Source organism: Aulonocara sp. 'chitande type north' Nkhata Bay, linkage group LG4 (assembly GCF_057382095.1).
Source record: "Aulonocara sp. 'chitande type north' Nkhata Bay isolate Kocher_YH1m ecotype deep benthic linkage group LG4, A_spYH_male_GT1.1, whole genome shotgun sequence".
NCBI classification, from domain to species: Eukaryota; Metazoa; Chordata; class Actinopteri; order Cichliformes; family Cichlidae; genus Aulonocara; species Aulonocara sp. 'chitande type north' Nkhata Bay.
The window spans coordinates 13,109,576-13,134,397 of NC_141347.1; the positions used below are offsets into that span (position 1 = coordinate 13,109,576).

Here is a 24,822-nt window from a genome sequence, read left to right on the forward strand (position 1 = left end):
CTGTCATAATGTTCTCAAGAAAATGTTACAAACTGAACCGGATCCAGATAGCTTTTTGTACCCATACACTCAAATCACCATATCAATACAAACCTACTCATATTCAAACATGCTAATACCTGCAGAAGGAGTCCACTGAGAGCAATTGAGAGGCACTGCGCCCCTCTGGAGCCAAGTGGGTACAAAGCACCGTCTTCAACCCCAAGAGGTCTGAGCCCAACCAAGCCAGGACCAGAAGTCAGACACACAACTTCCGATGCCAGGTCAGTATCAAGCAGAGCCTGCAGCAGCCTCAGGTAGCTGACTGGGAAGAGGGAGATAGAGGAAAATTGTAAATGTCTGAAAAAGCAGAGCAAATAAAGAGAATGATGGAATGTCTAAGCAAAGGAGGGTGAAAGAAAGAGAGAAGGAAAATAAATGTGGAAGGCAAGGCCACAGAAGAAAGAGGTCCACAGCACAACAGAAAGCAGCGAGTGTGTGAGTAAAAACTGAAAAAGATGGTAACAATCATGGAGCAGAGGGTGCAAGAGTACAGCTGAAAGGAACTGAGAGCAATTTTTTTATAAGAGACGTGAGAGAAAGAGAGGGCAAGAAGTTAAAGATGTCAGTGCCAAGTACATAGAGAGAGAGTGCAAGGCAGAACGAAGTGAAGGAAACTGAAGGAAGTTCAGCGAGACCCAAGTAGTGATGGAGAAAAAGCGAACAACAGGGGTAAAAAGACTCCTAAAACACAGTGGAATCCAAACTTAGTGCTGCCAGCCATCTGAATCCCACTTAATGCCATGTACACTGAGATTAGAGCCCTGTGAGGGAGAGAGGACTCAATTAGTGGCAGAAGAAAAGAGGGAGGAGAGACAGGCCAAAGAGATAGAGAGAAACGGGAAGAGTTGGAAATATACGGGCAGGCTGGGAAGAAGCATAGGGGAGATAAAAATTGAGAGAAAGACAGAGAAAGGACGCTGAGTGACTAGAAAGAGAGAGAGAGAGGCAGGCAGAGGGAGGGAGCCAATACATCACAGCAACTCTGACAGGCCACTTATCCAGCTGACAGACAGAGATGCAGGAGCAGCAGGGATGATCTGTCTCCCAGTGCAGCAGTGGGATTGGGGCCACTTAATATAATGAAAGTGTGTGAAATGCATGGTTTGGTTAGCTCCACTGAGGATAACACATTGACTTTACGTATGTACATGTAAACCAAGCAAAGGTGGACCCCATTAGTACCCTCTGGTTTGCACAGTATATGGACAGATGTTACATTAATCAGGGATGCCTAATGCTACTCATATGAACACAGGTATCTTGGTCTTATGGACCTCCCGATGTTTTCATAATTGCGTTGGACAGGGAAACCGAGTAGCACAAAATTCTGGAACAGATGACTCAAGACACAAATCTGGAAGAATAAAAGCAAATTGAGGAAAATAGAAAAACACCAGCCAACCACAAATGCAGAATTTTCAGCCAAGTTTCTTTTGTATTCTTGGGTCACACACTGTTGGTATAATTTCAGCACTAATGAACTGTTTTGCCGCCAGCTGTCTGCATGGGATGAAGACTTATAAAAACAATCAGTAAAATTTGGTCTCTTACTCAGCAGGAGACTGTCTGTGTTTCTCTTCTGAGTAAGGAGTCGCTGCACAGCTGTGTCCAGACTCCAAGTGATGCTCTTACGGACCTTAAATAATAGAAAATGAGAGAGAGAGGGTAGAAAATAAGAGAGAGAGGGGAGGAATCAGGAATATAACAAGATTAGGACTGAAATCTTTGTGAGTTAAAATGCATTATTATCCCTGCAGTGCCGGCTGAAAGCAAAGAAGAAAGCGTGTTATTTTGTACCACGGCCTCACTGAGATATGCATCAAGCAAATCCAATTTCTGTTTTGCATTCTGCCCCTATATCTCAATCTATACCCTACTTTACATTATGCTGTGTCTTGCCCTTGACTGTATGAAGTTGTATCGTGAAGTTGTGATAAGAGCAGAGCTGAGCTGTTGTGTGTACCTGAGTGGAGTGAACACGCTGCAAGGTAATGAGGGAGGACAGGAGTAGATGGCAGCAGCACAGCAGGGCCAAAGGAGGACAGGCTGATGGAGAGAGGGATGTGGCAGAGGAAGAGGAGGAGGAGGAAGAGGAGAAGACTGTCTGCAGCTGGTCCATCAGCCCGCTGTTAGAGAGCAGCATGGAGACAGCTGGGAAAGAAAAGGAACAGTGTCATCACACTTTAATGGGATGTGTGCTTCTGTTTCACTGCGCTGTGCGTGGGTTTTGATAGCAGCTGGTCCTTATGACTGCAGAGTGACGTGCTGCAGCAACAGACCCACAACAATGCAAACACCTGTGAGGTCTTTGTAACATTACTAAGTGAAAAATAGGTTAAACTATACTGTTCTCTATTCATAAACACTGATATTGCTGTTTTACCATATACATGTGGGCAGGCTGAATAATTTAAACAATGTGATAATAGAACGATATGACACAAGGGCAACAAGATGCAAACAAAGCATCACCTCCAAGTGCTAAAAAAATCCCCCCAAATGAAACAATCTTAAAGTAATCATATGTTCTTTTCGCTTTGAAACAGAGTAATGTGTTCCTTCTCCTTTGCACCATCACTGAAATAGTGTCTAGCCTGAGGCTGAAACAGGTAGCTGTAAACTGATCACTAGTGATAATGAAGGCTGAATACATAGAGAGGCTGCAGGAGAAGCTGCAAAGTAGAGCGCCACAATTAATCGAACTTTAATCCCAATTTTGTCTTCCCATAATTAAATGAGCATGATCGAGCGATACTGAAAAAGCGCACTTCGCCAATAGAATGCAAAGCAAAATTAAGCGCTCCCTAAATCACGTGCCTGCACGTGCCAGTTTCCTGGAATAACACTACACCAAAAGATACACATGAATATGCAACAAAACTCAAATGTCTGGCAGAGCAGAGAGTGAAGGGCTTGTCTCTAGAATCTCTAGATCAGGTGTGGGGGAACTCCAGGCCTCAAGGGCCGGTGTCCTGCAGGTTTTAGATGTGTACTTGATCCAACACAACTGATTTAAATGGCTAAATTACCTCCTCAACATGTCTTGAAGTTCTTTAGAACTAATCATGTGATTCAGGTGTTGACCCAGGGGGATGTCTAAAACCTGCAGGACAGAACTTATTCAACTGAACTGTCCGAAAAAATACTACAGACTCAAATCGTTTGATTTTTATTTGTAAAACACCAAATCACAACAACAGTGACCTTAAAGCACTTTATATTGTAAGGTAAGAACTCTAGAATAAGAAAGAGAAAACCCAGCAATCAGAGACCCCTTATGAGCAAGCACTTGGCGATAGTGGGAAGGAAAATCTCCCTTTTAACAGGAAGAAACCTCCAACAGAACCAGATAAAGGGAAGGGCAGTCATCTACTGCAAAAAAACTGCAGTATATTGAGGCATGAAACCCAAGAAAGCTACATCGTGGTTACTAACGTAAGTCATCCAACATGAATTCAGGCATCCATAAAAGTGCAGCTGCGCATGCATCCAGCTCACAAAGACGCACTGAAATCACAAATGCAATCGCACTCCACGTACAGTAAAGACAGTGAATTACGAACACTTCAGGAAAATGGTCAACACACCGGACAAAAGATATGTCACCCCCTCGCACAATTATTCCAAAGTGGCAACACCTGTGCTGTATGCAAACCTTGGAGGGAAAATAAAGCCGTCGAGTACTTTGCTAGGGGTTTTATTGACAACTGTTAAGTCTAATTGTTGAATGTTGCCATTGTGTTTCTTAAATTTGTACAGTCTTAGTTTAAGCAGTAGGATCAAAGCCATCCCTTTGATCCTGACCACCTTTCCAGCCACTCTGTGCTGGGGGAGGTTTTATTGTAGATACATCCTATCTGAAAGATCTGTTTCTTTTGATGTAGTAATGGATCGATCGACTGTCTTGTTTTCTTCATGATGAATAAGTCTCTAGAATTAGCGGGGTTTGTGGAAACACAGACCCAACAACAACCTTTTTATTTTGCTTCTAGAGATGCACTTAGACCAGGTGAACAAACACCTTATTTGTCTGCAAAGATGAATTTACGGATTAATTAACAGGAACAGAACACAAAATAAAGGTGCCCTCTTGCTCTGCAGGGCATTTTCTTTTTAAATCTATTTTACTTTTTTCAAAGAGGTGCACTGTATTTAGGTGAATGAGGACAAATTTTATTTTGATGCAAAGATCTGTACATATATGGAAACGTAATATCAGCGTTCTGTTTACGTGAAAGTGCAATAAAAACACATTTATCACTAAAATCAATGAATAATCGGACAAATAATGTGGATCTCCGTACTGATGAAAATAATTGTTGTCCATAATCACGGAGCCTTACTGCAAATTAATACCACTGACATTATTAGCTTTGCTTCCCAATGGTAACCCTTCTGTCTGACCTCCAAGTTAACCAGAGAAGTTGGTGTACTGGTTAGCACTGTTGCCTCACAGAAGGCATATTTCTGGGTCAAACCACAGTTGGAGTCTTTCTGTGTTCCTGCGTGGGTTCTCTCCAGCCACTCCGGTTTCCTCCCACAGTCCACACATACAGTATGCATGCTAAGTTAATTTGCAATCCTAAATTGGCCATAGATGTGAGGTGGATAAAGTGCTTTAATTGTAAAAAATAGAGCAATGTTTGAGTAAAATGAGACTTATAGAATAAACACTTTGAGCACTCAGCATGACTAGAAAAGAATACCCTGTAACTGATCAAATAAATGTCTGTGATAAGCGCAGTGTAACAGGTCTGAAGGCATACTTTTGTCTGTTGTGAAAAATATTCAAGTATTAATTTCTCAAGCTCTTTAGTACCTGATACTTTTGTGTTCTGGCTCATTGACTGATTGAGCGACTTTGGTTTTAAAGAGAGATTTCTAAAAATAAAAGCTTTAGTGAAACTCTCTTGGAAAAACCCCCTTATGTTATCATACATCTTCCAGCTGCACCTAATTACTGATTTTGTTTGTCTATATATGGATTTATGTGAGATTTCTTACCTTAGAAACCTACATGTTGCCGTGGCGGTAAGTGCTATTTGTGTTTGGACCTGTGTGTTACAGGTATTTAGCTGTAGCAAGGCGACGACACGAGTCTGCCAGTCATTGCTTTTGTGCAAATGTGCGACAAGCTCACAGACTTGACACCGTAACAAAAGACAAGAGCCAAAGACAATGTCCACGACCGAGCCAAAGCCTGTGTACCATTTGTAGTGCAGGTGTGAGCTTTTACGGTTATTATTTGCTTTGTGCCTCAGTACAACGTGCATCAAGGTCAGCCTCTCGCTTCTCTCAAACAGGAGAGTGGGGAGCGAAATGAAAAGACAGCAAGAGTCGAGAGAAACCTTCTGAGACAGAGGGTGAAGAGGCTGCGTGTGTGAAAGGTGTGACGTTAAGAGAAGGAGTGAATAAAAGGCACAGAGACCATGCAGAGTGTAACTAAAAGTGGCAGTAAGAACGTGTCTAACCTCTGTCAGTGCAGTGTGCAGGGGACAGGCTCAGGCAGCAGTACAGGTAGCTGATGGCAGGCAGCAGGCTCTCTGTTTTTATAGGCTTCAACCTCCCTGCTATGTTACTCACTGACTCACACACACACACACACACACACACACACACACACACACACACACACACACACACACACACACACATAAACACACGGGCATTATTTCTGGGAAATATACCTTTACTGCACAGCTGACCCTAAATGTAATGTAAAATATAGTCGAGTATCCAACAATTTTCTCACTCTTTCATCTATGATTTTATCTGCGGTGCTCTCAAGGATTTTATACAGGGGCATTCAAATGTGATGTAGCAGATCAAATGTAACATTGTGGGCTTTGTCATTTATTGCATGTCGTGGTGCGTCAATAACAGTGAAAATGCCTGATCAAAACATTCATGATGCCAAAAACATTGCAATATATAGGGGTTTAGTATAGCAATATATCATTATTAAAGAACAACAAGACAAGATCCAAGAGTAACAGTTATCTTAAAGATCATGATAGGATATTTTTTAAATAAAAAAAGAAAGTGTGCTTGCAATACTCTAAAGAAACCATAGGGTTACTAGCACCCTTATTTGAGAAACGCTGCAAAAGACAGTGGGCTGAAATATACAACTTACAACTGAGGATGAGGCTCCAAATATGCAGTATAAAGAAAAAAGTGGTAAGCCACAGAGGGATGAGTGTTGCTGACATAAAGACGAAAAGCAAAACAAATTAGACCCTTGTAACAGGCATGGAGTTATGAGTTACCGTCTAGTAAAGTTCAGTGCAGCATTTTGATCTGCAGATCAGCAGAAAACGCTCCTCTGAGTATGTTTGTGAGGATGGTATTAAATCAAAGGTGAGTGAGGAGTAATTGAAATACAGATGAATGCAGAAGAGGAAACAAACACGACAACATTGTCTCTCTCGCTAGATAATTGTGTTGCTGTGTAGTAAGATGGCATGCCGGCGACGCTGTAAGAAAGGGAGATGCAGTCTCTGTGGATGACTGAGAGAGCGAGCTGACTTGTTTGCCTGCTGTCGGAGCTTTTCTTGGTATCACTGTAAGCGAAACTGTTTGCTGTAGCGATCATGTTGCTAAATCTGCCTCTTAACATAGGGGGCTTGAGTGGTTATTCGGATATTTTAGATAAATGCAGAGAGAGAGAGCTGTGCTCAGCGTGACATGTCAGCAGCACCTTGGGGCCTCACCATGGTATAGCAGTTTGAAGTGCACTCCTTCCATATTACTGTAATGGGGAGATGAAGGTGGATCATTGGCCTGCGTCACACAAAGCAGCTTCAGCACCAGAGGGAGTGAGTTCACTGCTCCATAAAAACAGACACAAACAAAAACAAACCAGAAAAAAGAAAAGGTAAGACAGAGGATGGAGTGTGACAGAGCGAGAGACGAGAATGACAATGAATTAGCATTTTCTCTCAAGTCATTACTTTAGTCTGGAACCTGTTGTGCACATCATTTGTCAACAAAGCCAACACAGAGGATGTGGTCCAAACATGCACTCTATAGGATGAAGGATTTCTTGCATTCACTTGTGGTTTTTATGAAGTTTGGTTTCCCTAAGAGGGATTTCTGGAGCTAGCACAAGTCATCGTGAAGAGAAAGGAACCGGGAGGAAATGACCACATCTTACTCAGAATGATTAAAAATGACCACACACACACTTTAGAAACCAATATTAGGTGTCTAGATATAGCTAGGATAAATGGTGGCGTAAGAGGGTGGAGAAAAAGGACCAGAGGGGACAGGAGACAAAGGGCAAGGGGACTTTAACTGGAAAGAAACTTCAGGCTGAACAGTCATCTACATTCCCCTTTCACTGCTGTATTGCATAACATTAAAATATCTCCCCTTTGGGATGCCGCCGCACTGAAGCTAATATAAAGTATATATTAATGCAAATTACAGTGGGCTGAATTGGAACATGTGGAGGGATAACAGGCTGTAATTCCCTCAGGGCCCGGGATGAGCAGAAAGCAGGCAGAGGCTAACCACAGCAACAGTTTCTGAATCCCCAGCTGGCACGCTGCTGTTGTGCCCTTCAGCTGTGCTCATTAACCTGGGCAAGTACACAGACGTAATAACACCATACGGCAGACACCTATAACAAAAAAATACATTATTTGCACATTTGCATTCTTTTGTTCTTTTTTTCATTGTTACAAACCTTCAATTTCAGCATTTATGTCATGGTTTTATGGTTCTAATAAAGATACAGCAGCCTTCTGAAAACAAGTGAGGCCCGGATGCTAGTTTAGGCAGTCCACTCAAGCTAATTTATACCCGTGTGACATGCTACACTCTCCTCAAATTCTGTTTAAGATGTAAATGTCTCATCTCTCCCTCCAACATCTCAGTGTCTGCACTGCTGCCTGCAGTTTGACCCCTCCACCACCCCTGCATCCACCTGCAGGTTCCAGCAGGAGATTTTTTTTTAACTATTTACTGTGTTTCACCAGGAAGATAACAGAGATCAAATCTCTTTCACCAGAGATCTAGCCAAGGCAGCAGTCATACAAGCTCATAACATATCAAAATATGCAACACACGCTCTATGCTTTCGATGAGCTCCCAGCGCAGAGCCCAACATGCAGCTATATTAAAAATTCAAATGTGAACTGATCGAGTGAAATGGTAATAACGACCAATTCTACATATATAACTGTTTAATGTAAATTAAGTCAACAGAGAAGAGCCAAAAACACGTTTTTCCTAAATTTCCTTTGTTGGCTCCACAAGCAAATCCAAAAGCTAACGAATGGCTGTACACATCCATCATAAAATGCACAAATTCAGAGATGAAATAAACATGTTTACAGCCTGGTAAACAAAATGTTGTAGCTGGTATAGCTAATGAATGTTCAGACATTGCCAGCTTTAGCCAGTCACTGTCTACTGTCCTTTAACTCCACAAACTGTAGTCAGTGAAGTGGACCTCTCCACCGTGTTTTTGGTTCGCTTTGGAGTATTTTTAATACAATAATCTGACAAATAATTTGAACTGAAGCCAGTTACAGTTCATCCAAGAGGTTTATATGGCAGTTTTGGTGAGTGATTTGTAGTTTTAAATAATCTGGTATCTGTGGCTATGCTAGCATTATCTGATTAGCATTCCAGAGAGTTAAGGTGGCTCCCACCATAAGACTTCAACCTGAAGAGTGCACAAACTGATGGGTGGCATCATGATGGCTACGTCCATCTACTAAATACAGTCTATGAGCAAAACAAGTGAAGTGAAATTGTCTGACCTAATCTGACTGTGTCCAGTTACACCCCAGTTTATGGTATCTCACCTTCCACTGCCTGGTCGAGGAATTCATTTTACGAGGTTTTTTCCTTCCAGCATTAATCAGAGGCGACGGAGACTTTTTCTTGCCATTTTAATCCAATTCAAAACCAACCATATTTTAGGAGGCTTTGTTATTCCAGTTCACTTAAAATGAGATTTATATGGCAGGTTGGTTATAAGAAATAGCACTGCACTTAAACTGAGCACTGTGTCCAGCTGCTGTTAAGTCATATTTTAGGATATACCAAGCCTCATTCGACTGCCACAAATTTTTCTTTAATTTAAATAAATTCAAGTCAATATAATCTTTGTGCCCATGTTTGTTCTGCAATAAATGTTCTTATCTGAACAGCTGTGCTTTTCTGCAAATGTACTAATTTGAAAAAGAAGAAAAAACACAATTATCATTAAACAGCTCTTCTGCTATCTCTGAATGTCACTATAACAATCGTTTAAAGCAGAAAGAAAATGCTGCCAGAGAAAATGGACTCGCAAACGTAAATCAATCATATTTGAGAATAATTAGCCTAAGTGCTTTCCATTATATCGCACAAGACATTGTGCCAAACGCTCCAATTAATCCGTGTACATTACTTAATAGATGTTTTATTATGGTATATGCCAACTGTTATTTTTAACCCCCAGTAAAACATCTTGGCACGCTCACGTCACGGTTATGGAGCAAAAGATGAATTGATTGTGAAAGTTGTTTTTCTTTAAACAAAATACAAATGCATTTTTAATATATTACTATTCTACTAGGTTCCATTAGTTTTTGATTATTTATGCCAAAAGAACTAACAACATCTGCAAACACGAAGACGCATAAACTTGCTAAATTTCCCTAATTTAATTCAATTAAATTTGGTATCCTAGATACAGAAAAGCTCACCAATCAACAGCATGTAATCCTTCTTCGTTTGAGCTGTGGTGAAAAGCCTGAGTAATAAACTGTGTTAATAACTGTGGAGAGACAATAAATCAAAAATAGCTCTTTTTAAATGAAAATCTTTTTTCTTTTCAAGTCAAAATGATGAGAAGGGCATCTCAAACCAAACAGCTCAGGTGTGGCTGCTGCTGCTTCACTTGGATAAATCTTCCAGTGTCTGCTGTGTGGGGAGAAAAAAAACCCGACATGCGTTTGATCTATTATGTCTCACTGTGTGGGAGCCCACTACCTCACCCTGCAGGTGGATGTGTTCCTGTGTACTGTGTGGATGAGCTTGTGCTGAGTGGGTTTGAAACAGCTGAAACTTTTATTTGCTACAAAATGTTTTCATTTGGATGACTAAGAAAGACGAACAAAACAGTGTCCCACATGGTGAAACTCAAACTCTGGGGGCCGAGCTGCAACGTTTACCTCTATACATCGACTGTAATTAACCGTATCCGTGACTTAATGAGACATAAGTGAGCATGAAGCCAAATCAGCTGGCATTAATGTCGATGCGCAACGCTGAGTGGTGAATTCATTCATTCAGAATGGTGAATCACTTTATGTGTGAGAAAATTAATCTATTAGTATAGTGCTGTGTTTTGTAACCACAGAGTCATAATTATTAACACAGTTATTAAGGCATTAGCGCTCATCCCTAAATTCGGGATCAAGGTTTAAAAAACAGAGCTGAGGACACATTTTCGGTGGAAGTACACACAGAGTCTGAAAGTTGTCTGAGAGGTCACGTTGTAAAGTGAAAATTAATTTATCAATATACTTTGAGTTAAAAAAAAAGACAGTAATGTGCAAAAGTCTTGATCCACCCCTCATTTCTAAATAAGTACATATATTAGAAATTATACTTATCTATCACAAATCTATCACATGGTACTTAAAAACCTCTACTTTCTTTATATTTTGCCATTTTTGGAAAAAAGGAAATAGACACAGGAATTTATTGAAACGTGCAAACATACATGGAAATACAGAATATAATAAAGTCTATATTTGGCATGAGCACCTTTATTCTTTGACACAGTCTGGACTCTCTTAGGCAGCTTTCTTGTCATTTCTTTAAGCAGTCTTCAGGAATAGTTGCTTCTTTGGATGTTGGCTGCCTTTTGTTCTGCTCTCTGCTTCAATAATGTTGCGGTCTGGGCTCTGGGAAGGAAAATCCATAACTGATAGTGTTCCACTGTGTGGTTTTTATCCTATCCAGGTATGCTTTTACTGCATTGGCAGTACGTTTGGGATCATTTATTATCGCTGAAAAACGAAGCTGTTGCCAATCAGATGCTTTCCAGATGGTACTGCACTATTCTGCATTCATAATTCTATAAATCTTGACCAGATCACCAGCAACACTGTATGAAATGCAGCCCCAAATCACGTCCGAGCCTCCACCCTGTTTTACAGATGGCTGTAGACACTCACCATTGCACCTCTCTTGTAACTGCTGTACAGACGGATGATGATTTGTACCATAAATTTTACTTTGGATTCATCACTACATCAGACCAGTCGCCACTGATTTTCAGTCCAGTTCTTGTGTACATGGGCATATCTCAGCTTTTGTGCCTGTTTACCTTCACTATGAATAGCTTCTTGATGGCCACCAGGCTCAGGATTTGTTAGCTGTTCGTCAGACAAGATTAAACACTAGCGAGGACAGAGCCTTTCAGTCTGTGGCACCAAGGCTTTAGAACAGTCTCCCACTAAACTACATTTAGCCGATTCTGTGGACTCTTTTCAGAACCTTTTCTATTCAACAAGGCTGTTTAGATTCTTATTGCTATAACAGATTTTCTTAAAATTACCTATTTCTTAAAATTTACCTTTATTTTATTTTGTGCCTTAACTTCATTTTATATTAGCTCTGTTAGATGAATCATCTGAAGGATCAGATAAATCTCTCAGGTGCTCTGCCAGGACTTTTCCTCTTTCTAAAGGACATGCCTTTCAGATACTGCTTACCAACTGCAGATAGTTTTTTAGGTCTGCCACTTCTTCCTTTCCTCCATTTGTCCATTTTCCTCATTTTTCTCAAGGACACACTGCACACTATGCTGAGATATTGTTAGGGTCTGGGCAGGCTGTTTTCCCCTCTGTTTTCTCCTTCTGTCTCTCTCTGTTCTCTCAAACAGAGAGGTGGGCTTTACCTGTGTCTCCACCCACAGGCGAAGCCGCCACTCACGCACTTGCGCCCATTGCCTCATTACGGTACGTAAGGACCGGCTGAGGCAGTTGTTCTCTCAAAATTGGATCTTCCAGTTTAGTTTTTGCTGTTGTGTTTTCTGCTCAGTAATTTTCTGAGTTCGTTGTTCGTTTCCTGGTGAAGCTACTTGTGCTCTCTTGAGGAGTCTAAAGATCACAGCTGGCCATTTTCCTCTTCCACTCTAAGAGTCAGTCAGCCCCTACCTGCCCACTCTCCATTAAGCTTTCTTCGCCTACCCTGGATTTCAGTCTGCCCACCTGCTACTCCTCCACGACTCAAACACAGAATCTAACAAGTGAGATCTCAGAGTTAAATAATCCTTGCACATCTCTATTGCTGCTACCTTCACTAACTACCAGTCTCCCTCTCTGCAGACCCTCTCTGGGCTCATCTGACAGAAACACTAGCTGCCTAATTGCTCATCTGCCTGTTGTTAACTTAATTCAGTCTCTAAATAAACCTTATAAGCCTTTTATTGTTGGTCTACATCTGCTCCCAGTGTCTAGTAATTGCAATACCATACCAGATACACTAAGTTTTTAGCTAGCAGCTCTTTGGTAATCAACTTGGTGGCAGAAAAACACTATTTTACGCTAACTGTGTTAGCTTTGGCATTTTTCATAGTCAACTAAAGAAATGCAAACACTGTGGCTTTATAGCAGGCTTCTAATAATGAAGTGCCAAAAGATGCAACTGAGAAGTGGCTCTTTGCTTGGTTGTCTGTTATGTATAGACAGACCACTGGTTCATCCCTTGAGTTACAGTAGGTACTTTTTTCTGCTTGAATGATGAATGACAAACAAACAAGCATCCCTGAAAATGTTCAGGTAGTCTGACTCGTCGGCAGCAAGAAAGCAAGAAAGACAGCAAGAAATGAGGAGTGGTTTGAGACTTTTGCACAGCACACTACACGCTGACTGTTTGTGTACATACACCTTTAAATATGTATTAATAAAATAATGAATGTCTCTGCACACAGATACAATCAGCTGTTCCAACAGACAGGACACCGTTCACAGCAGAGCCTACTTAAAAGCTGTTGTGCTATAAAAACAATTGGAGTCACACATATTATGCTAAATGCTTTCCCTGATTGAGGCACATTAACTTTAAATGAAAGACTCCATTACTGCTTCATCGCTGCACGGCGAGTGCGCGAAGCTGCCGCCAGAGGTTTTATGCTGTGCGGTTTATCTCTGTATTTTCCAGAGAGAGCTCGCAGAAGTTTGAATTAAAACTGCTCTCTCAATTTTTTTAATCAGCTCTCCATGAAGCTGATAAAAATGTTACCTGGTACATTTTGGGGGAAGAAAGAAAAAGAAAAAAATTAAAGTGAATTTTGTTTCATCTTTTCTATTCTGGTGCATCTATTCTCATTAATTTAAATACAATTGAGCCACAGTTACGCTGATTCCTGTACAGATTATTTTGCTTTGAAGATGCTAGAGGTGTTACAATATAAGCTCTGTGTTTCTTACCCTGTGCAGCGTATTCCTGTTCAAACCCATGGTCTGTGTTCACCACACTGACCCGCTGTAGGGCCTGGAGCAAGGCTGGTCTTAGCTTTGTACACAGGTTTATGTTGTAGCCTCTTTGACCTCCCAGAAGAACTTCTAGTACACCCAACACTCGCTCAGCTAGAGGAGCCTCTCTGGTGCAAACCATGTCCTGTGGTCAATTAAAAAAGTCACAACAAAGAAGGCACATCCATTTAGAATATCTCTTGGTAACAGTATTATCCCAAAGCAGTAAAGCAAATCAGTTGAATGAAGACAATTGTAGCCTAAAGAGGAATTACATATGGCACCATGGCTCTTTCTGGGACCTCCCCACCCTTTCATGTGCATACATGAGAGCAGCAGCGAGACCCCGATACAGAACAGAGCAGACATCGGTGACTACAAATATGAAACTGATTAAGTCAGGCACAGCATGAAAAGGAGGATCTGTGGTGGAGGTGACTGGTACAGTGGCTTGTGTGGGCAGCAACTGTGGGCAGGTTAACGAAGTTTAACCAGCATGTCCTATATGAGATCTGCAAGCTGGATATTTAGGAGGGTATGACGTGGGGCTGGCACGGAGAATTTACTCCATGCTCGATTCAAATTTTTATTCCAAACAGCTCCCTTTACAATGCAGCATTCAGCTGCATAAAAATGTGTTCATTTGAATATAGCAAAGTCATTAACTCTGAACTCTTATTCAAGGTCTCTGGCTCTCACCAGGAGGGTCAGTATGACAGCTGGGTACTTCTCCATCACAGACAGCAGCTCCATGGTTTCTGTGTCTGTCTTCTGATCCGACCTCTCATCAGCACGGCTTTCTTTCTCCTCCTGTGTGTCTGCCTGTAAGACCAGATGAAACCCAGCCACCTTTTCATCAACTCTGACTTACCAGAGTTGAAGGGAATTCAGGAAAACACACCCCAATGTGTCTCTAAGACTTGCTCTGTCAGAGTGAAACTAATTAGTGAAAGTTGCCAGAGTGAAACAAGCAAATTGAGTTCAGTAAAATCACTGAATTATTCAGAAATACTTGCTGGGATACAGTTTAAGCAGATGTCTCATTACCGGGGTAGGCCCTGTGTTTGTGTCCTGTTCCTTGGTCAACCACAGCTCCAAGACCAGGGCGGCAAATTTCTCTGCCAGCTCTGGGTATCGACACATGAAGTGGATCAGCGCAGGATGGTGAAAGTAGAGTGAAGAGAAGCTTTGGCAGGAGGAGAGTGCCTTGCTGATGCAATTCAAAGAAGCCTTGAATAACATGGTGAAGAAAGATCGATGAAGTCAAAGTACTCTCTTTGAGTTGAGTGTACACATCCAAGTTAAAAACTTGCAATTTTGAAAATAATTTTCTTCACAATCCGGAGGAGGATCTCTTTTGAAACCCTACTGAGGCAGAGCCCTTAGACAGAGGAGCAACTCTTCTGTAATCTATTTTTATTCACAGTCAATGTAAGGTATATAATATTGAGTAGTCTCAGAGAGGCCGCGTAATACTCTGTGAAATAAAGAAGGGCGCATTTTTCATGTTTTTTTCTTCTGTGATGCTCAACTATAGTTAAAATTCTTTGCTGGTGAATTCTCTACAGCACAATATAGATTTTGTATCAAGAGATGAACATGAGCAGTCAAGCTCTGACTCTAAGTATTTCTAAGCCTGTTAAAAAATGGTTTCCATATTCAATCATGAAAAAAAAAAAAAGAAGAAGCATCGGCTCCGTACGCGCCACTCTTTCGTCTGTGGACGGGGAAAAAAAAAAACTGAACACGTTCAAAATGATGAGATCCTGACACATTAATATGGCATTGCTTGTCAGTACACCTATCTCAACCTTCAATCTGTTTCATATTGTTAGACTGATTTACTGAACACAAAATTAAAAAAAAAATTTTCTCAAACCGAGGCAGACGTGTCTTCGCTGTCAGCGTGTTTTGGCATTAAAAGTGATAAAGGTTAAAAAAAGGAAAAGAAAAGTTAAAAATACTGGAGCCTTAAGGCACCATAATAGCAGAGAAGCCTGAAATCTAGGTAAAGTTTAAACTTTACTTCCACGGTGACGCTGTACCGTAAGTAGTGACTGCTTTGAAAGTTTTCAAAGTTACTGTGTGTGTTTTGATTTTGGCTCAGAGTTACCCCATCGAGTGAGGGGCTCTTGTCCTGTGTGAGTGCCAGCAGGTAGAGGGCAGAGCGGAGCACAGAGTGAGGCGGGACACAGCCCTGCTCCTGCACAGAGCGCAACAGCCACACAACATTGGAGAAGACTATCTGGTCAGGGAGGAGCCTGGATTACACACACACACACACACACACACACACACACACACACATTAACGGCATTAATTGCAGTATTCAAAGTTCACATAAAGACAAAGTGCCCCCAGGGACACGCTGACGAAAGAAACTCGATATCTCTCAACACAAACGCACTAAAACATATGCGAAAGATCAACACACACATTCAGAGATCCTATCCCTGAGTATACAAACAACACGCACCCTCAGCCCTCCCACGCTATGTAAATCTCTGGCCACATCTCTCATAATCTTGATGAGACCGCGCAGTGGCAGGGAGAGGCTTTCATCGCCTTCCCAGGAGGTTAATGCATAGCCGAGGATTCGCAGAAAGAAAAATTAAACTTTCCAAGAAGCCGACACGCTGTTTTTCTCAGGTTATAAAAAATGCATTTGAGACCACCCTCGACGGGCCACGGCAGAAGAACAAGGAGAGAGCTGCAATGACGTGTGAAACCAGACGAATTTATATTCATACAAGTCTGATATATTCGATATAGCATGACTGCATTCATCATCTTGAGATTTTGGTTATGTAAACACAGTAATATAGCTCAAATGTTGCCTTTTCTGCTCTCAAAGTATGGACTACAGCATAGCTAAACAAGGCTTTGAGAGTGCGAGATGTTTGGTCATATCCACATGAACCAAAATTTTCCAAAACTACTTTAATTGCAAAAATGTACAATTCTTTCCAAATAGTCGGAGAAATGTAATATTCAATAAGGTCCATGTCAATATACGATAGAGACAAATGTTTACTCTTCACAAGTGCTTAGATACATAAGAAAAATGATGCTGATGCTAAAATATGCATCGGTTATTTTTATTTCCACAAAATAAATAAATAAAATAACAGCTTATATCACAAGGTTGCTGGGCACTTAAATTGAACAAACTGTTTGTGATGTTCAACACTGAAGTACATAATAATTTATCCCAAGAGTGCTTGTATATATCTAAATATATCCCTGCTGCTTGTGTGCGTTATTACCTGTCTCCTTGCTGCAGGGCGAGGTACAGCATTATCACCAGGCAGTATTTCGGAGCCTGTGGTCCTTGATATTCACACAGCACAGAGGGCCACTCTGACAGGCGATAACACAAAGAGGGAAGGTTGTGCAGCAGTAGATTTTCAACCTCCTTCAGATCTGAGGGACAAGCAAGGTGATGAAACAGAAAGGAGAAATGCAATCAATGCTAGAAATGGGAAGAGGAGAAGGTTTGCGATAGAGAGCGAGAAAGCAACAAGAGAAGGTGGAGAGAATGAGAGGAAATGAATGAAGGTGAGAGGTGGTGAAAATAAAACAGAACACAGCAGAAGAGGCCCTGAGGCCAATTTTCCAAACAGGTATTACTCACTAATTTTTTTATTATTATTTTTAAACAACTGAAGGCATGCCAAAGCTGATGTTTATGAAAAAACACTCTTTTACAGGCAAAAACGAGTGAGGCTTGACTGATATCCAAACAAATCTAACTACAACGCCAAAATTCATCATTAAGCAAACATGGAAAAGCTTTAATTAATGTCTTATAATATTATCTGAAAAAACACATTCTGTTGCATAATGTAGAAAAATTAGGATGGATTAAAAAGCCATGATGGGTGTGAAATGAAAGGGAGCATAAGAGGGAACATGAAAACGTAAAACATGAAAAAAGGAGTCAGATGAAGATGAAAGACAGAAGGGCTCAAGCAGGAAAGCAGTGTTAGAGAAAGGAGAAGAACGGCACAGGCAAGGCACAGACCCTGATCCATGACTACACAGTGGATATACAGTAAAGCTCCAACAGCATCTGCGGGAAGTGCAACAAAGAAAATAAAGAATGAAATGAGGAAAAAAAACCAAAAAGCACAGGAAAAGCAGAGAGAGAGAGAGAGAGAGAGGGTGGCAACAGTGAGCTCTATGGTCTGGAGGGTAACTGTAAGTAAGAAAATATACTGTTTACAAAACAGAGGAAAGTAAGAAGGGCTCCAGTTACCAATGCAGCCATCACCTCCAGGGAAAGAGTCAAAGAGTGAGGAGTGAAGAAGAATAGGGGGTTGTACTGAGTTTAAGAGGGAGGACTGGGACAGAGAGAAATACAGCAAAGGGTAGACAGATGAAGAAGATGAGAAAGGGGACAACAGATGGGAAAGAAAAAAGAAATAGACCCACACAGCAGGCAGCAGTGACACACTGCCTCCTGTTCAGGTCCTAAAGAACAGAAAAGTAATCCGAGACGAGAGGACAAGAGCCTTTTCTTAAACATTCACATGAGATTAGCAGATATCTTAAAAGCACAATCCCGATGACACGCTGTGATGTATCACAGGAGTAATCAGTAATATAAAATCTTAAAAGCACTAATGAGACTGTACACAAAGCAGGACATGACAGACAGGGAAAAAAATCTGCTAAAAACCTGAAAAACAGGAGTTTTTGAACAAGAAAAACATACACTGTAAAATGTGATAGGAAAATTTCAAGATGAGAGGGAAGAAAAATGAGGGAAAGCAAGAGGCTGAAAATGAAATGGAACCTGATAAGGATGATAAAAGGGAGGAAGATGGTGACAGGCAGGAAAAGAAACAAACAGGACTCTCGCTCTGCCAAACTCATTATTCACCATCACACACACACACACACACACACACACACACACACACACACACACACACACACACACACACACACACACACACACACACAGACACACACACACGCGCTTACTTACTCGTACAACTCTTACATCTCATTACCTCAAAGAAATATTTTACTCCACTCTGGTGTCAGTGTCACACAGACACATCTGCGGGGGACAGCTGCAGTTACCAATGAGCTGCTTTCCTTTGCTCTTTATTTTAGTGGATGCTGCAGTGATGTGAAATAAGGAAGTGTATGGAGTTTGTGCATTTGCTTCCGTGTAATGGAATTAAAAGCAACCAGCACTTGGAACTGGAAATGTTACCTGTGCGGACCTATGTGTCATAAAGCGCGCTGACATTTAAAAGCCTTGGCCTGAGCTCTCTCACATAGGAAATACAATTCAAAGCCAGTTAACACAATCACCGTGTTTATAGTCCGCACACCTGGTTCCCTTCCTTTCATCCTTAACAGAAACCGGAGCTCTTGTTAGTCAACGTGCAAACACTTTCTTTGTTTTTTTCTTAAGCTTGCCTGTTGACTGTCAGACCCTCCTTAAGAACAGAGTTAACTTAACTCAAAAGAACAGGTGAGTCAGATGGAAATGAGACTCTCGCTCGAGTTTTTGATGTTTAAAGTCAACATAAAGACGAAAGAGAGAGAGCGTGAGCCTGAGTGGGCGAGGAAGCAGGCATGTGACAAAGAAAAACTAAAGCAAAACTGCAAAAGAACCTTATTTACTTTTAAAATCCAGCATCATTTTGTCAGTTCATGGCAGCGGTTCTGGGTAAAAAAAATGTATAATGAAGGATTTGATGAAGAAGCACCTGCTGAATGTAACATGAAGTCAGTTTGATTTAGTTTGCCGAGTATGAACTATACCTACATGTATCACGTTAATACAGACAGGCGGTAAATATTTGATTAAGCTGTGAATGGGGAAAAAACAGTTGAAAACCTCAGCTACAGCTAAGACGTGCTTTGGTGACACACTGACCTAGCCTATTCGGATAAACTGCAATGACAGTTCAATATTTCTCAGAAAACTGGCAGCATGACATCACTGCTCAGAGGCTGAGAGCAACAACAGGGTTTTTACCCTGACTGCATGTCTCCGTGTGTGGTGCAAACGTGCATGTATTTGCATACCGTGCTGGTGGGAGCCAGAAGGAAGGTCTGACTGGGAGAGAAGACACATACTGAGTTTTTGTAGAAAACCACAGCAAGATGCATTCAGATTTGGGTTCCTGAAAGAGGGAAAAGGCGCTTGAACACACACAAACAAACACACCGAAGGAAAAAAAGATTTTAAAAAAAGAGAGAATGAGGGCACCAGAGACAAACAGTGAACAATTACCGCTCAATGCGCGGTCAATACAGCTAAGAGCTAACTGTAAAACCGAGGACAGGATGTGCTTTGACAAACTTCTCTCAAAGATGAAATGCACAGTGTTTAGTTTCATTACAGCTCAGAGCACGGGGGGTGGGCTTAAGCCTATCAAGTAAACCACATATATGACCACACTAGTATACGAACACAAAAAAAGGCACACTCTAACACGAAGACCCACAAAAGCGCATATTCTTACATGTGAAAAACAAAGCACACACAATGCAAAAGCACACTGTGGACTTTGAAGTAGTAGATCCATCGCTTAGAGACAGACACACTGCTGAGAAGACTGGCTTATTGGAAAAAAAGTAGAGTGACTCAAAAATTACAGATGCCTCGGTCGGTGTTATCTGCCTCATTGCTAAATGTGCTTCGACAGAGAATGATAATAGCAGCTCGGCTCACAGAGCCACCGCGGCTGGATACACACAGTGTAGAGAAACACGCGTGCGCCGCTGCAGTTTTAATTGTCGTGTGTGTCTCTGTGTGTGTGTGTCCTCAGGTTATCCTCTTACAATGTACCTGTTTCCTGCACAGAGGAGGCCTTTGTGTTCCACAGCCAGTCTGTAGAAACCAGAGGACGCTGGAGGGAAGAAGAGGTGAAGAGCAGAATAAATAAACTACTACACAGTGAGAAATGAGGAAGAAGATGAGGATGATAGCAAAAACACCATTTATATAATGCAAACACTGAGGTACATCAAAGCCACTAACAAAAAATGTGACAGTTAGTGTAAACACACACAAAAAAAACCATTCAGCCTAATTCTAAGGAAAACACCGACCCAAAGCTCAGTGTGGTAATGACGAGTTTAGCAATGAATTTAAATGACGAGAAAGAGGAAGAGCAAGAGTAATAGAAGCTCTTTTTTATTTCTAGGCTGTCAAAATTTTCTTCATCTCATCTCATGTGTCACATTTAAAGTCATGTCACCTTACTGCCATGTCCACCCTATCAGAGTAGTAGTATAGCTGATTAGGATCAACTAGGTGAGACTTACCAGTTGTTGTTGGTAATACATCTCAGATTCTACAGGCCTCTGTTACCATCTTAAATGTCACAGTTTATTACAGAACAATTAGAAAAAGACTGAACAAGTATGACTTGTTTGGAAAGGTTTTGCAAACGTTGATCTGAACAAAGAACAAGACTTCAGCTACAATGACAACACCTCATACCAACACTATCAAGCACAGTTTAAGGGTGATCATTTGGGTTTGTTTGTAATCATGGGACCATTGAGTCGACCATCAGCTTCTCTGTATACCAAATTAGTCTAGATTCAAAATCTGAAGTTCTCTGTCTGTCGGGCTGACATCTAAAGTTTGGCCAAAAGTGAGTCACACAACAGGACAATGATCCCACGCACAGCAGAGTCTGCAGCAGAATGTCAAATCCAGACCTCAATCAGAGTGAAATCCTGCGGTTGGAAGGGAGCTGCGCATAAACAAATGCCCACAAACCTGCATGAACTGAAGCAATGGTCTAAAGAAGAGTGAACCACACTGATGCGAGACACTGATAACGTCACAGAAAAACATTTCTTCAAGATATTGCTGCAAAATGTGGTTCTACAAGCTTCTGAATCACAGGGTGGTTTTTCACAGGACTGCAGGGAGTCCTGACAAAAAAAGGTTTCTTTTAGGTGTAATGTGTGACTGACAGGTTATAACTTGTCATTTTCCAACATGCAGGATTACTGTTTTAAAGCGACATTTTTTCCCCACTCGCACACAATTTTCTCTCAGCCCTGCCTCAGTAGTTTTCAGTGCCTAAATGTAACTAGTGACAGTGAGTAAAAATGAAGGGAATCAGTGAATTAAAAAAGCAAAACAAAGTGAAAAACACATTCAGCTTTCTAACACAGATGCTGCAGGTCTCACACTAGCGAGCCACGGAGACCTCATGTTTAGACACAAGCTGGCTCTAAAAAAATGCATTTTATGAAACACCGGGATGAAAAAGTGCTGGTAAAACACAGGTGCCATCAGTTCATGATGCCCAAACCTTTGCATTTTTTTTTATCTTAAATTAGTTTCCAAGCAACACAAAATAACTTTTAAATTTAATTTAATGAATCACTGAAGACTTATGACAAATTTGCCTTCAGTAAAGGAAAAAAAGGCTATACTGTAAAGCTGTATTTAATATCTTGACCGTTGCAGTGCTTCAGTGAGAGAAAGCACCTCAGACTTATTAGAGAGATGTTTTAATCCCATAAGGGAACTAAATTGCTTTCTTCTTTGTCCATGTGGACCTATGCCACATCTGCAGGAAACTGCTCTGCTTTGATAAGCGCTTCCAGGACAAATACCGAGCTTAGGTTTGTTTATAATGTCACCACATCGGCTTGTCTGGACGCCAGAGGCAACAAGTTCTCTGTCAATTACTGAGTCTCATCGTGCTGACAGCCAATTTTTAAGAGCCTGCATAGTTTTCCCACTACAGCGATATCAAATTTAATTAAGGCATTTAGCCTCACTTTTGATAAATGTAGAATAAAATGTTGATATTACTGTTTCTGGCATCAAACAGTGCAAAAGCCCGATTTTCATTTTGTAAACGTTATCTAACCATATCAAAGGTTCAGTGGCTCGGCGGTGAACACAATATGTTGGTGGTGATGAAATAAAATGAGCTTAATTTCTTTTTATATGATTAGCTGGGAATAAAGCTTTGTGATGAAACTGCTTCTGTTTATTTCATTTAGTAAAACAATTTAAGACTTTAAACAACATTTAAGCAAAGCGTTTAATTGGCCAAGTTGGATTAAACGAACAGGCTTGTTTGGAAATATATTTAGTTTGTATTTTGTATTCCTGTGAAGATCAGACACACGGAGACCTCGAGACTCGTGGTGATGTGGGCTGGCTGTATGTTTCTAGCAATACCACCCGTGATATCTGCAGAGCCAACGATAACAAGACTCAAAGGAGCGGCTAATTTAGAAACATGAGCTGTGAGGGCTCTACAAGCCCTTTCAGCTACTGATATCATGAATCTCACTACACTGTAAATGAGTTCTATCAGCCTCCAGACAAACAAATGTGGTATTTACATTGTGGTGTAGTTAGTGCTGCCATGGTGTGAAAATTAAGTGTGCTTTCCCATTGCACTGTAAAGCCATAAACTGTATGTAAAAGATGGCAGTAGCCTCTGTAACGCCAGCCATTTTTGAAGCATCAAGCTGACGGTGATTTTTTGGAAATGATGTGGTAAGCAAAGGCTAAATCTTCTTCGTCGTACTTTTTGACTCTAATGCTGACCATTATCCGCACAAAATGAACACCACTATGTATTAAAAACACTTTCCAACTAGAGCAGTCACCTCCTGCTGGTGATTAGAAAGAATGCAGGCATATCCAATATTCGCACTGGTCTCCCTTTTCAGATGTGGAAGCTTTTATATACACAGCAAGGTGAAGACATTCACATGAACTGCTCCACTGAACTTTGTGGTAAACTATTGCAGTTCCTGTTCACTTGTGTGTCAATCAAAAATCGTTTGTTTTATTGTCAAAATGTTTTGTTTACATTATCTGTTAACGTCTGTAAATTCACTTTGGCCAGGATCGAAGTGTTCATAAATCAACTGATTATCGTATTACCGGTATAATAAAGCTAAAATCTAAATGTGCAGGAAACCTGAAGTGAAAGTGATTCACCCTTTTCTGTGAACATTAAAAAAAACCACAAATCTAATATAAATTATATTATTGGCTATACTAGGAAATTTTCATTAAAGGAGCATTCTTTATAATCTTTATAATCCAGGAAAGTAGCTTTATAATTTAGAACAAGTCTTTTGGTGATCTTACAGTAGCATACATAGTAAAATATTTTATTGTGTCCGTGTCAATAACAATGTATTTTTTAAATATACCAAAGTAACTTACATTTCTCTGCTAACATCTTTATAATTTGTGAATAATCTGTCCTATATACCATTTGTTATCTATACAATAAACCATTACAAGAACAACAGTTTAGGAATAATTCTTATAGATGCTGCAACACACAACCTTGCAGCCTAGACAACATGCAGTCATCTGTTGTTTCAGACAAACTGACACATTTGACACTAGACTACTTTGATATACACAAGAGTTCATTTTTGACTCAGTGTCTGCAATGTGCTGAGGTCCTGTGGCTGCAAAACAAACCCAAATCATCACCCCTCCACCACCGTGCTTCACATTAAGTGTGAGGTGTTCGTGCTGATGTTATTTTGGTTTTTTTGTAGAGCCTGGGATGTGGCTCTTGGTTTCATTTGCAAGCTCTTGAGCGTTGCACAGTTTGACCTCGGGCAAAATTGCTCAGATATCCACTGCCGGAAAGATTGTGCCATTCATACTTGAATGTTCCAGACCAGCAAACTGGCAAAAGCTCTGCTTTTATATAGATACTTGGACTTGCTGTTGATCAGTTAATAAAGCTCAGTTGATTAGCATCAGCTGGTTGCTGCTTATAATTCAAATGGAAGCAGCTATGAGTGCACTTAGTATTTCAAAGTACTGCATAGACTCCTGTGAAAACATTCTTATTCAAGACTAAGATTTACCACAGACAAAAAAAGAATGATACCGTACATCATTCTATCATATCATTTCTTATCATGAAACACCTACTGCTGTTTTGAGTTTATTCAGAACTCACCGAGCTTATTTGCAAAGGCAGGCATGAGAGATGGAAGCAGGGTGAACTGGGAAGATAGGATAGAGTAGAAGTTCTGCAGTATGGGGGCACTGGGTGCACGCTCACACATCCTCTACACACATAGGAATTTACAGACAAAAACAAACCACAAACTGTAAACAATTTTTTCCCGTGTGATTGATTTTTTTAGCCTGAAGAGACCCAACGAAATATAACATAAAAACAATTACCAACACTACAGCAGAGGCACTGATCAATAGGCACGCATGTCCATGTGTACGCAAAGCTAATGTAGACAGAGGTTGTGTGGCTGTGCTTATTAATATAGTCATTTAGAGGAG

General features: G+C 40.8%; 1 protein-coding gene across 7 annotated transcripts in view; it reads right to left on the bottom strand.

Annotated features, from left to right (window-relative positions):
- mei1 (meiotic double-stranded break formation protein 1) overlaps positions 1 to 24,822 on the bottom strand; it is a 66,266-nt gene that overhangs the window by 12,468 nt on the left and 28,976 nt on the right. For 5 of the 7 annotated variants that reach the window (XM_086288522.1, XM_086288521.1, XM_086288523.1 and 2 more), the window contains exons 16-28: positions 24,482 to 24,593; positions 20,347 to 20,407; positions 19,581 to 19,678; positions 16,796 to 16,952; positions 15,643 to 15,790; positions 14,577 to 14,759; positions 14,229 to 14,351; positions 13,485 to 13,674; positions 6,756 to 6,869; positions 5,514 to 5,624; positions 2,006 to 2,193; positions 1,594 to 1,678; positions 120 to 304 (exon numbers count right to left, since the gene is read on the bottom strand). In XM_086288522.1, the coding sequence (XP_086144648.1) occupies positions 120 to 304; positions 1,594 to 1,678; positions 2,006 to 2,193; positions 5,514 to 5,624; positions 6,756 to 6,869; positions 13,485 to 13,674; positions 14,229 to 14,351; positions 14,577 to 14,759; positions 15,643 to 15,790; positions 16,796 to 16,952; positions 19,581 to 19,678; positions 20,347 to 20,407; positions 24,482 to 24,593 (1,755 nt within the window). The remainder of the gene's footprint in view (positions 1 to 119; positions 305 to 1,593; positions 1,679 to 2,005; positions 2,194 to 5,513; positions 5,625 to 6,755; positions 6,870 to 13,484; positions 13,675 to 14,228; positions 14,352 to 14,576; positions 14,760 to 15,642; positions 15,791 to 16,795; positions 16,953 to 19,580; positions 19,679 to 20,346; positions 20,408 to 24,481; positions 24,594 to 24,822) is intronic. The other 2 variants (XM_086288526.1, XM_086288528.1) reach the window with 2 other exon arrangements.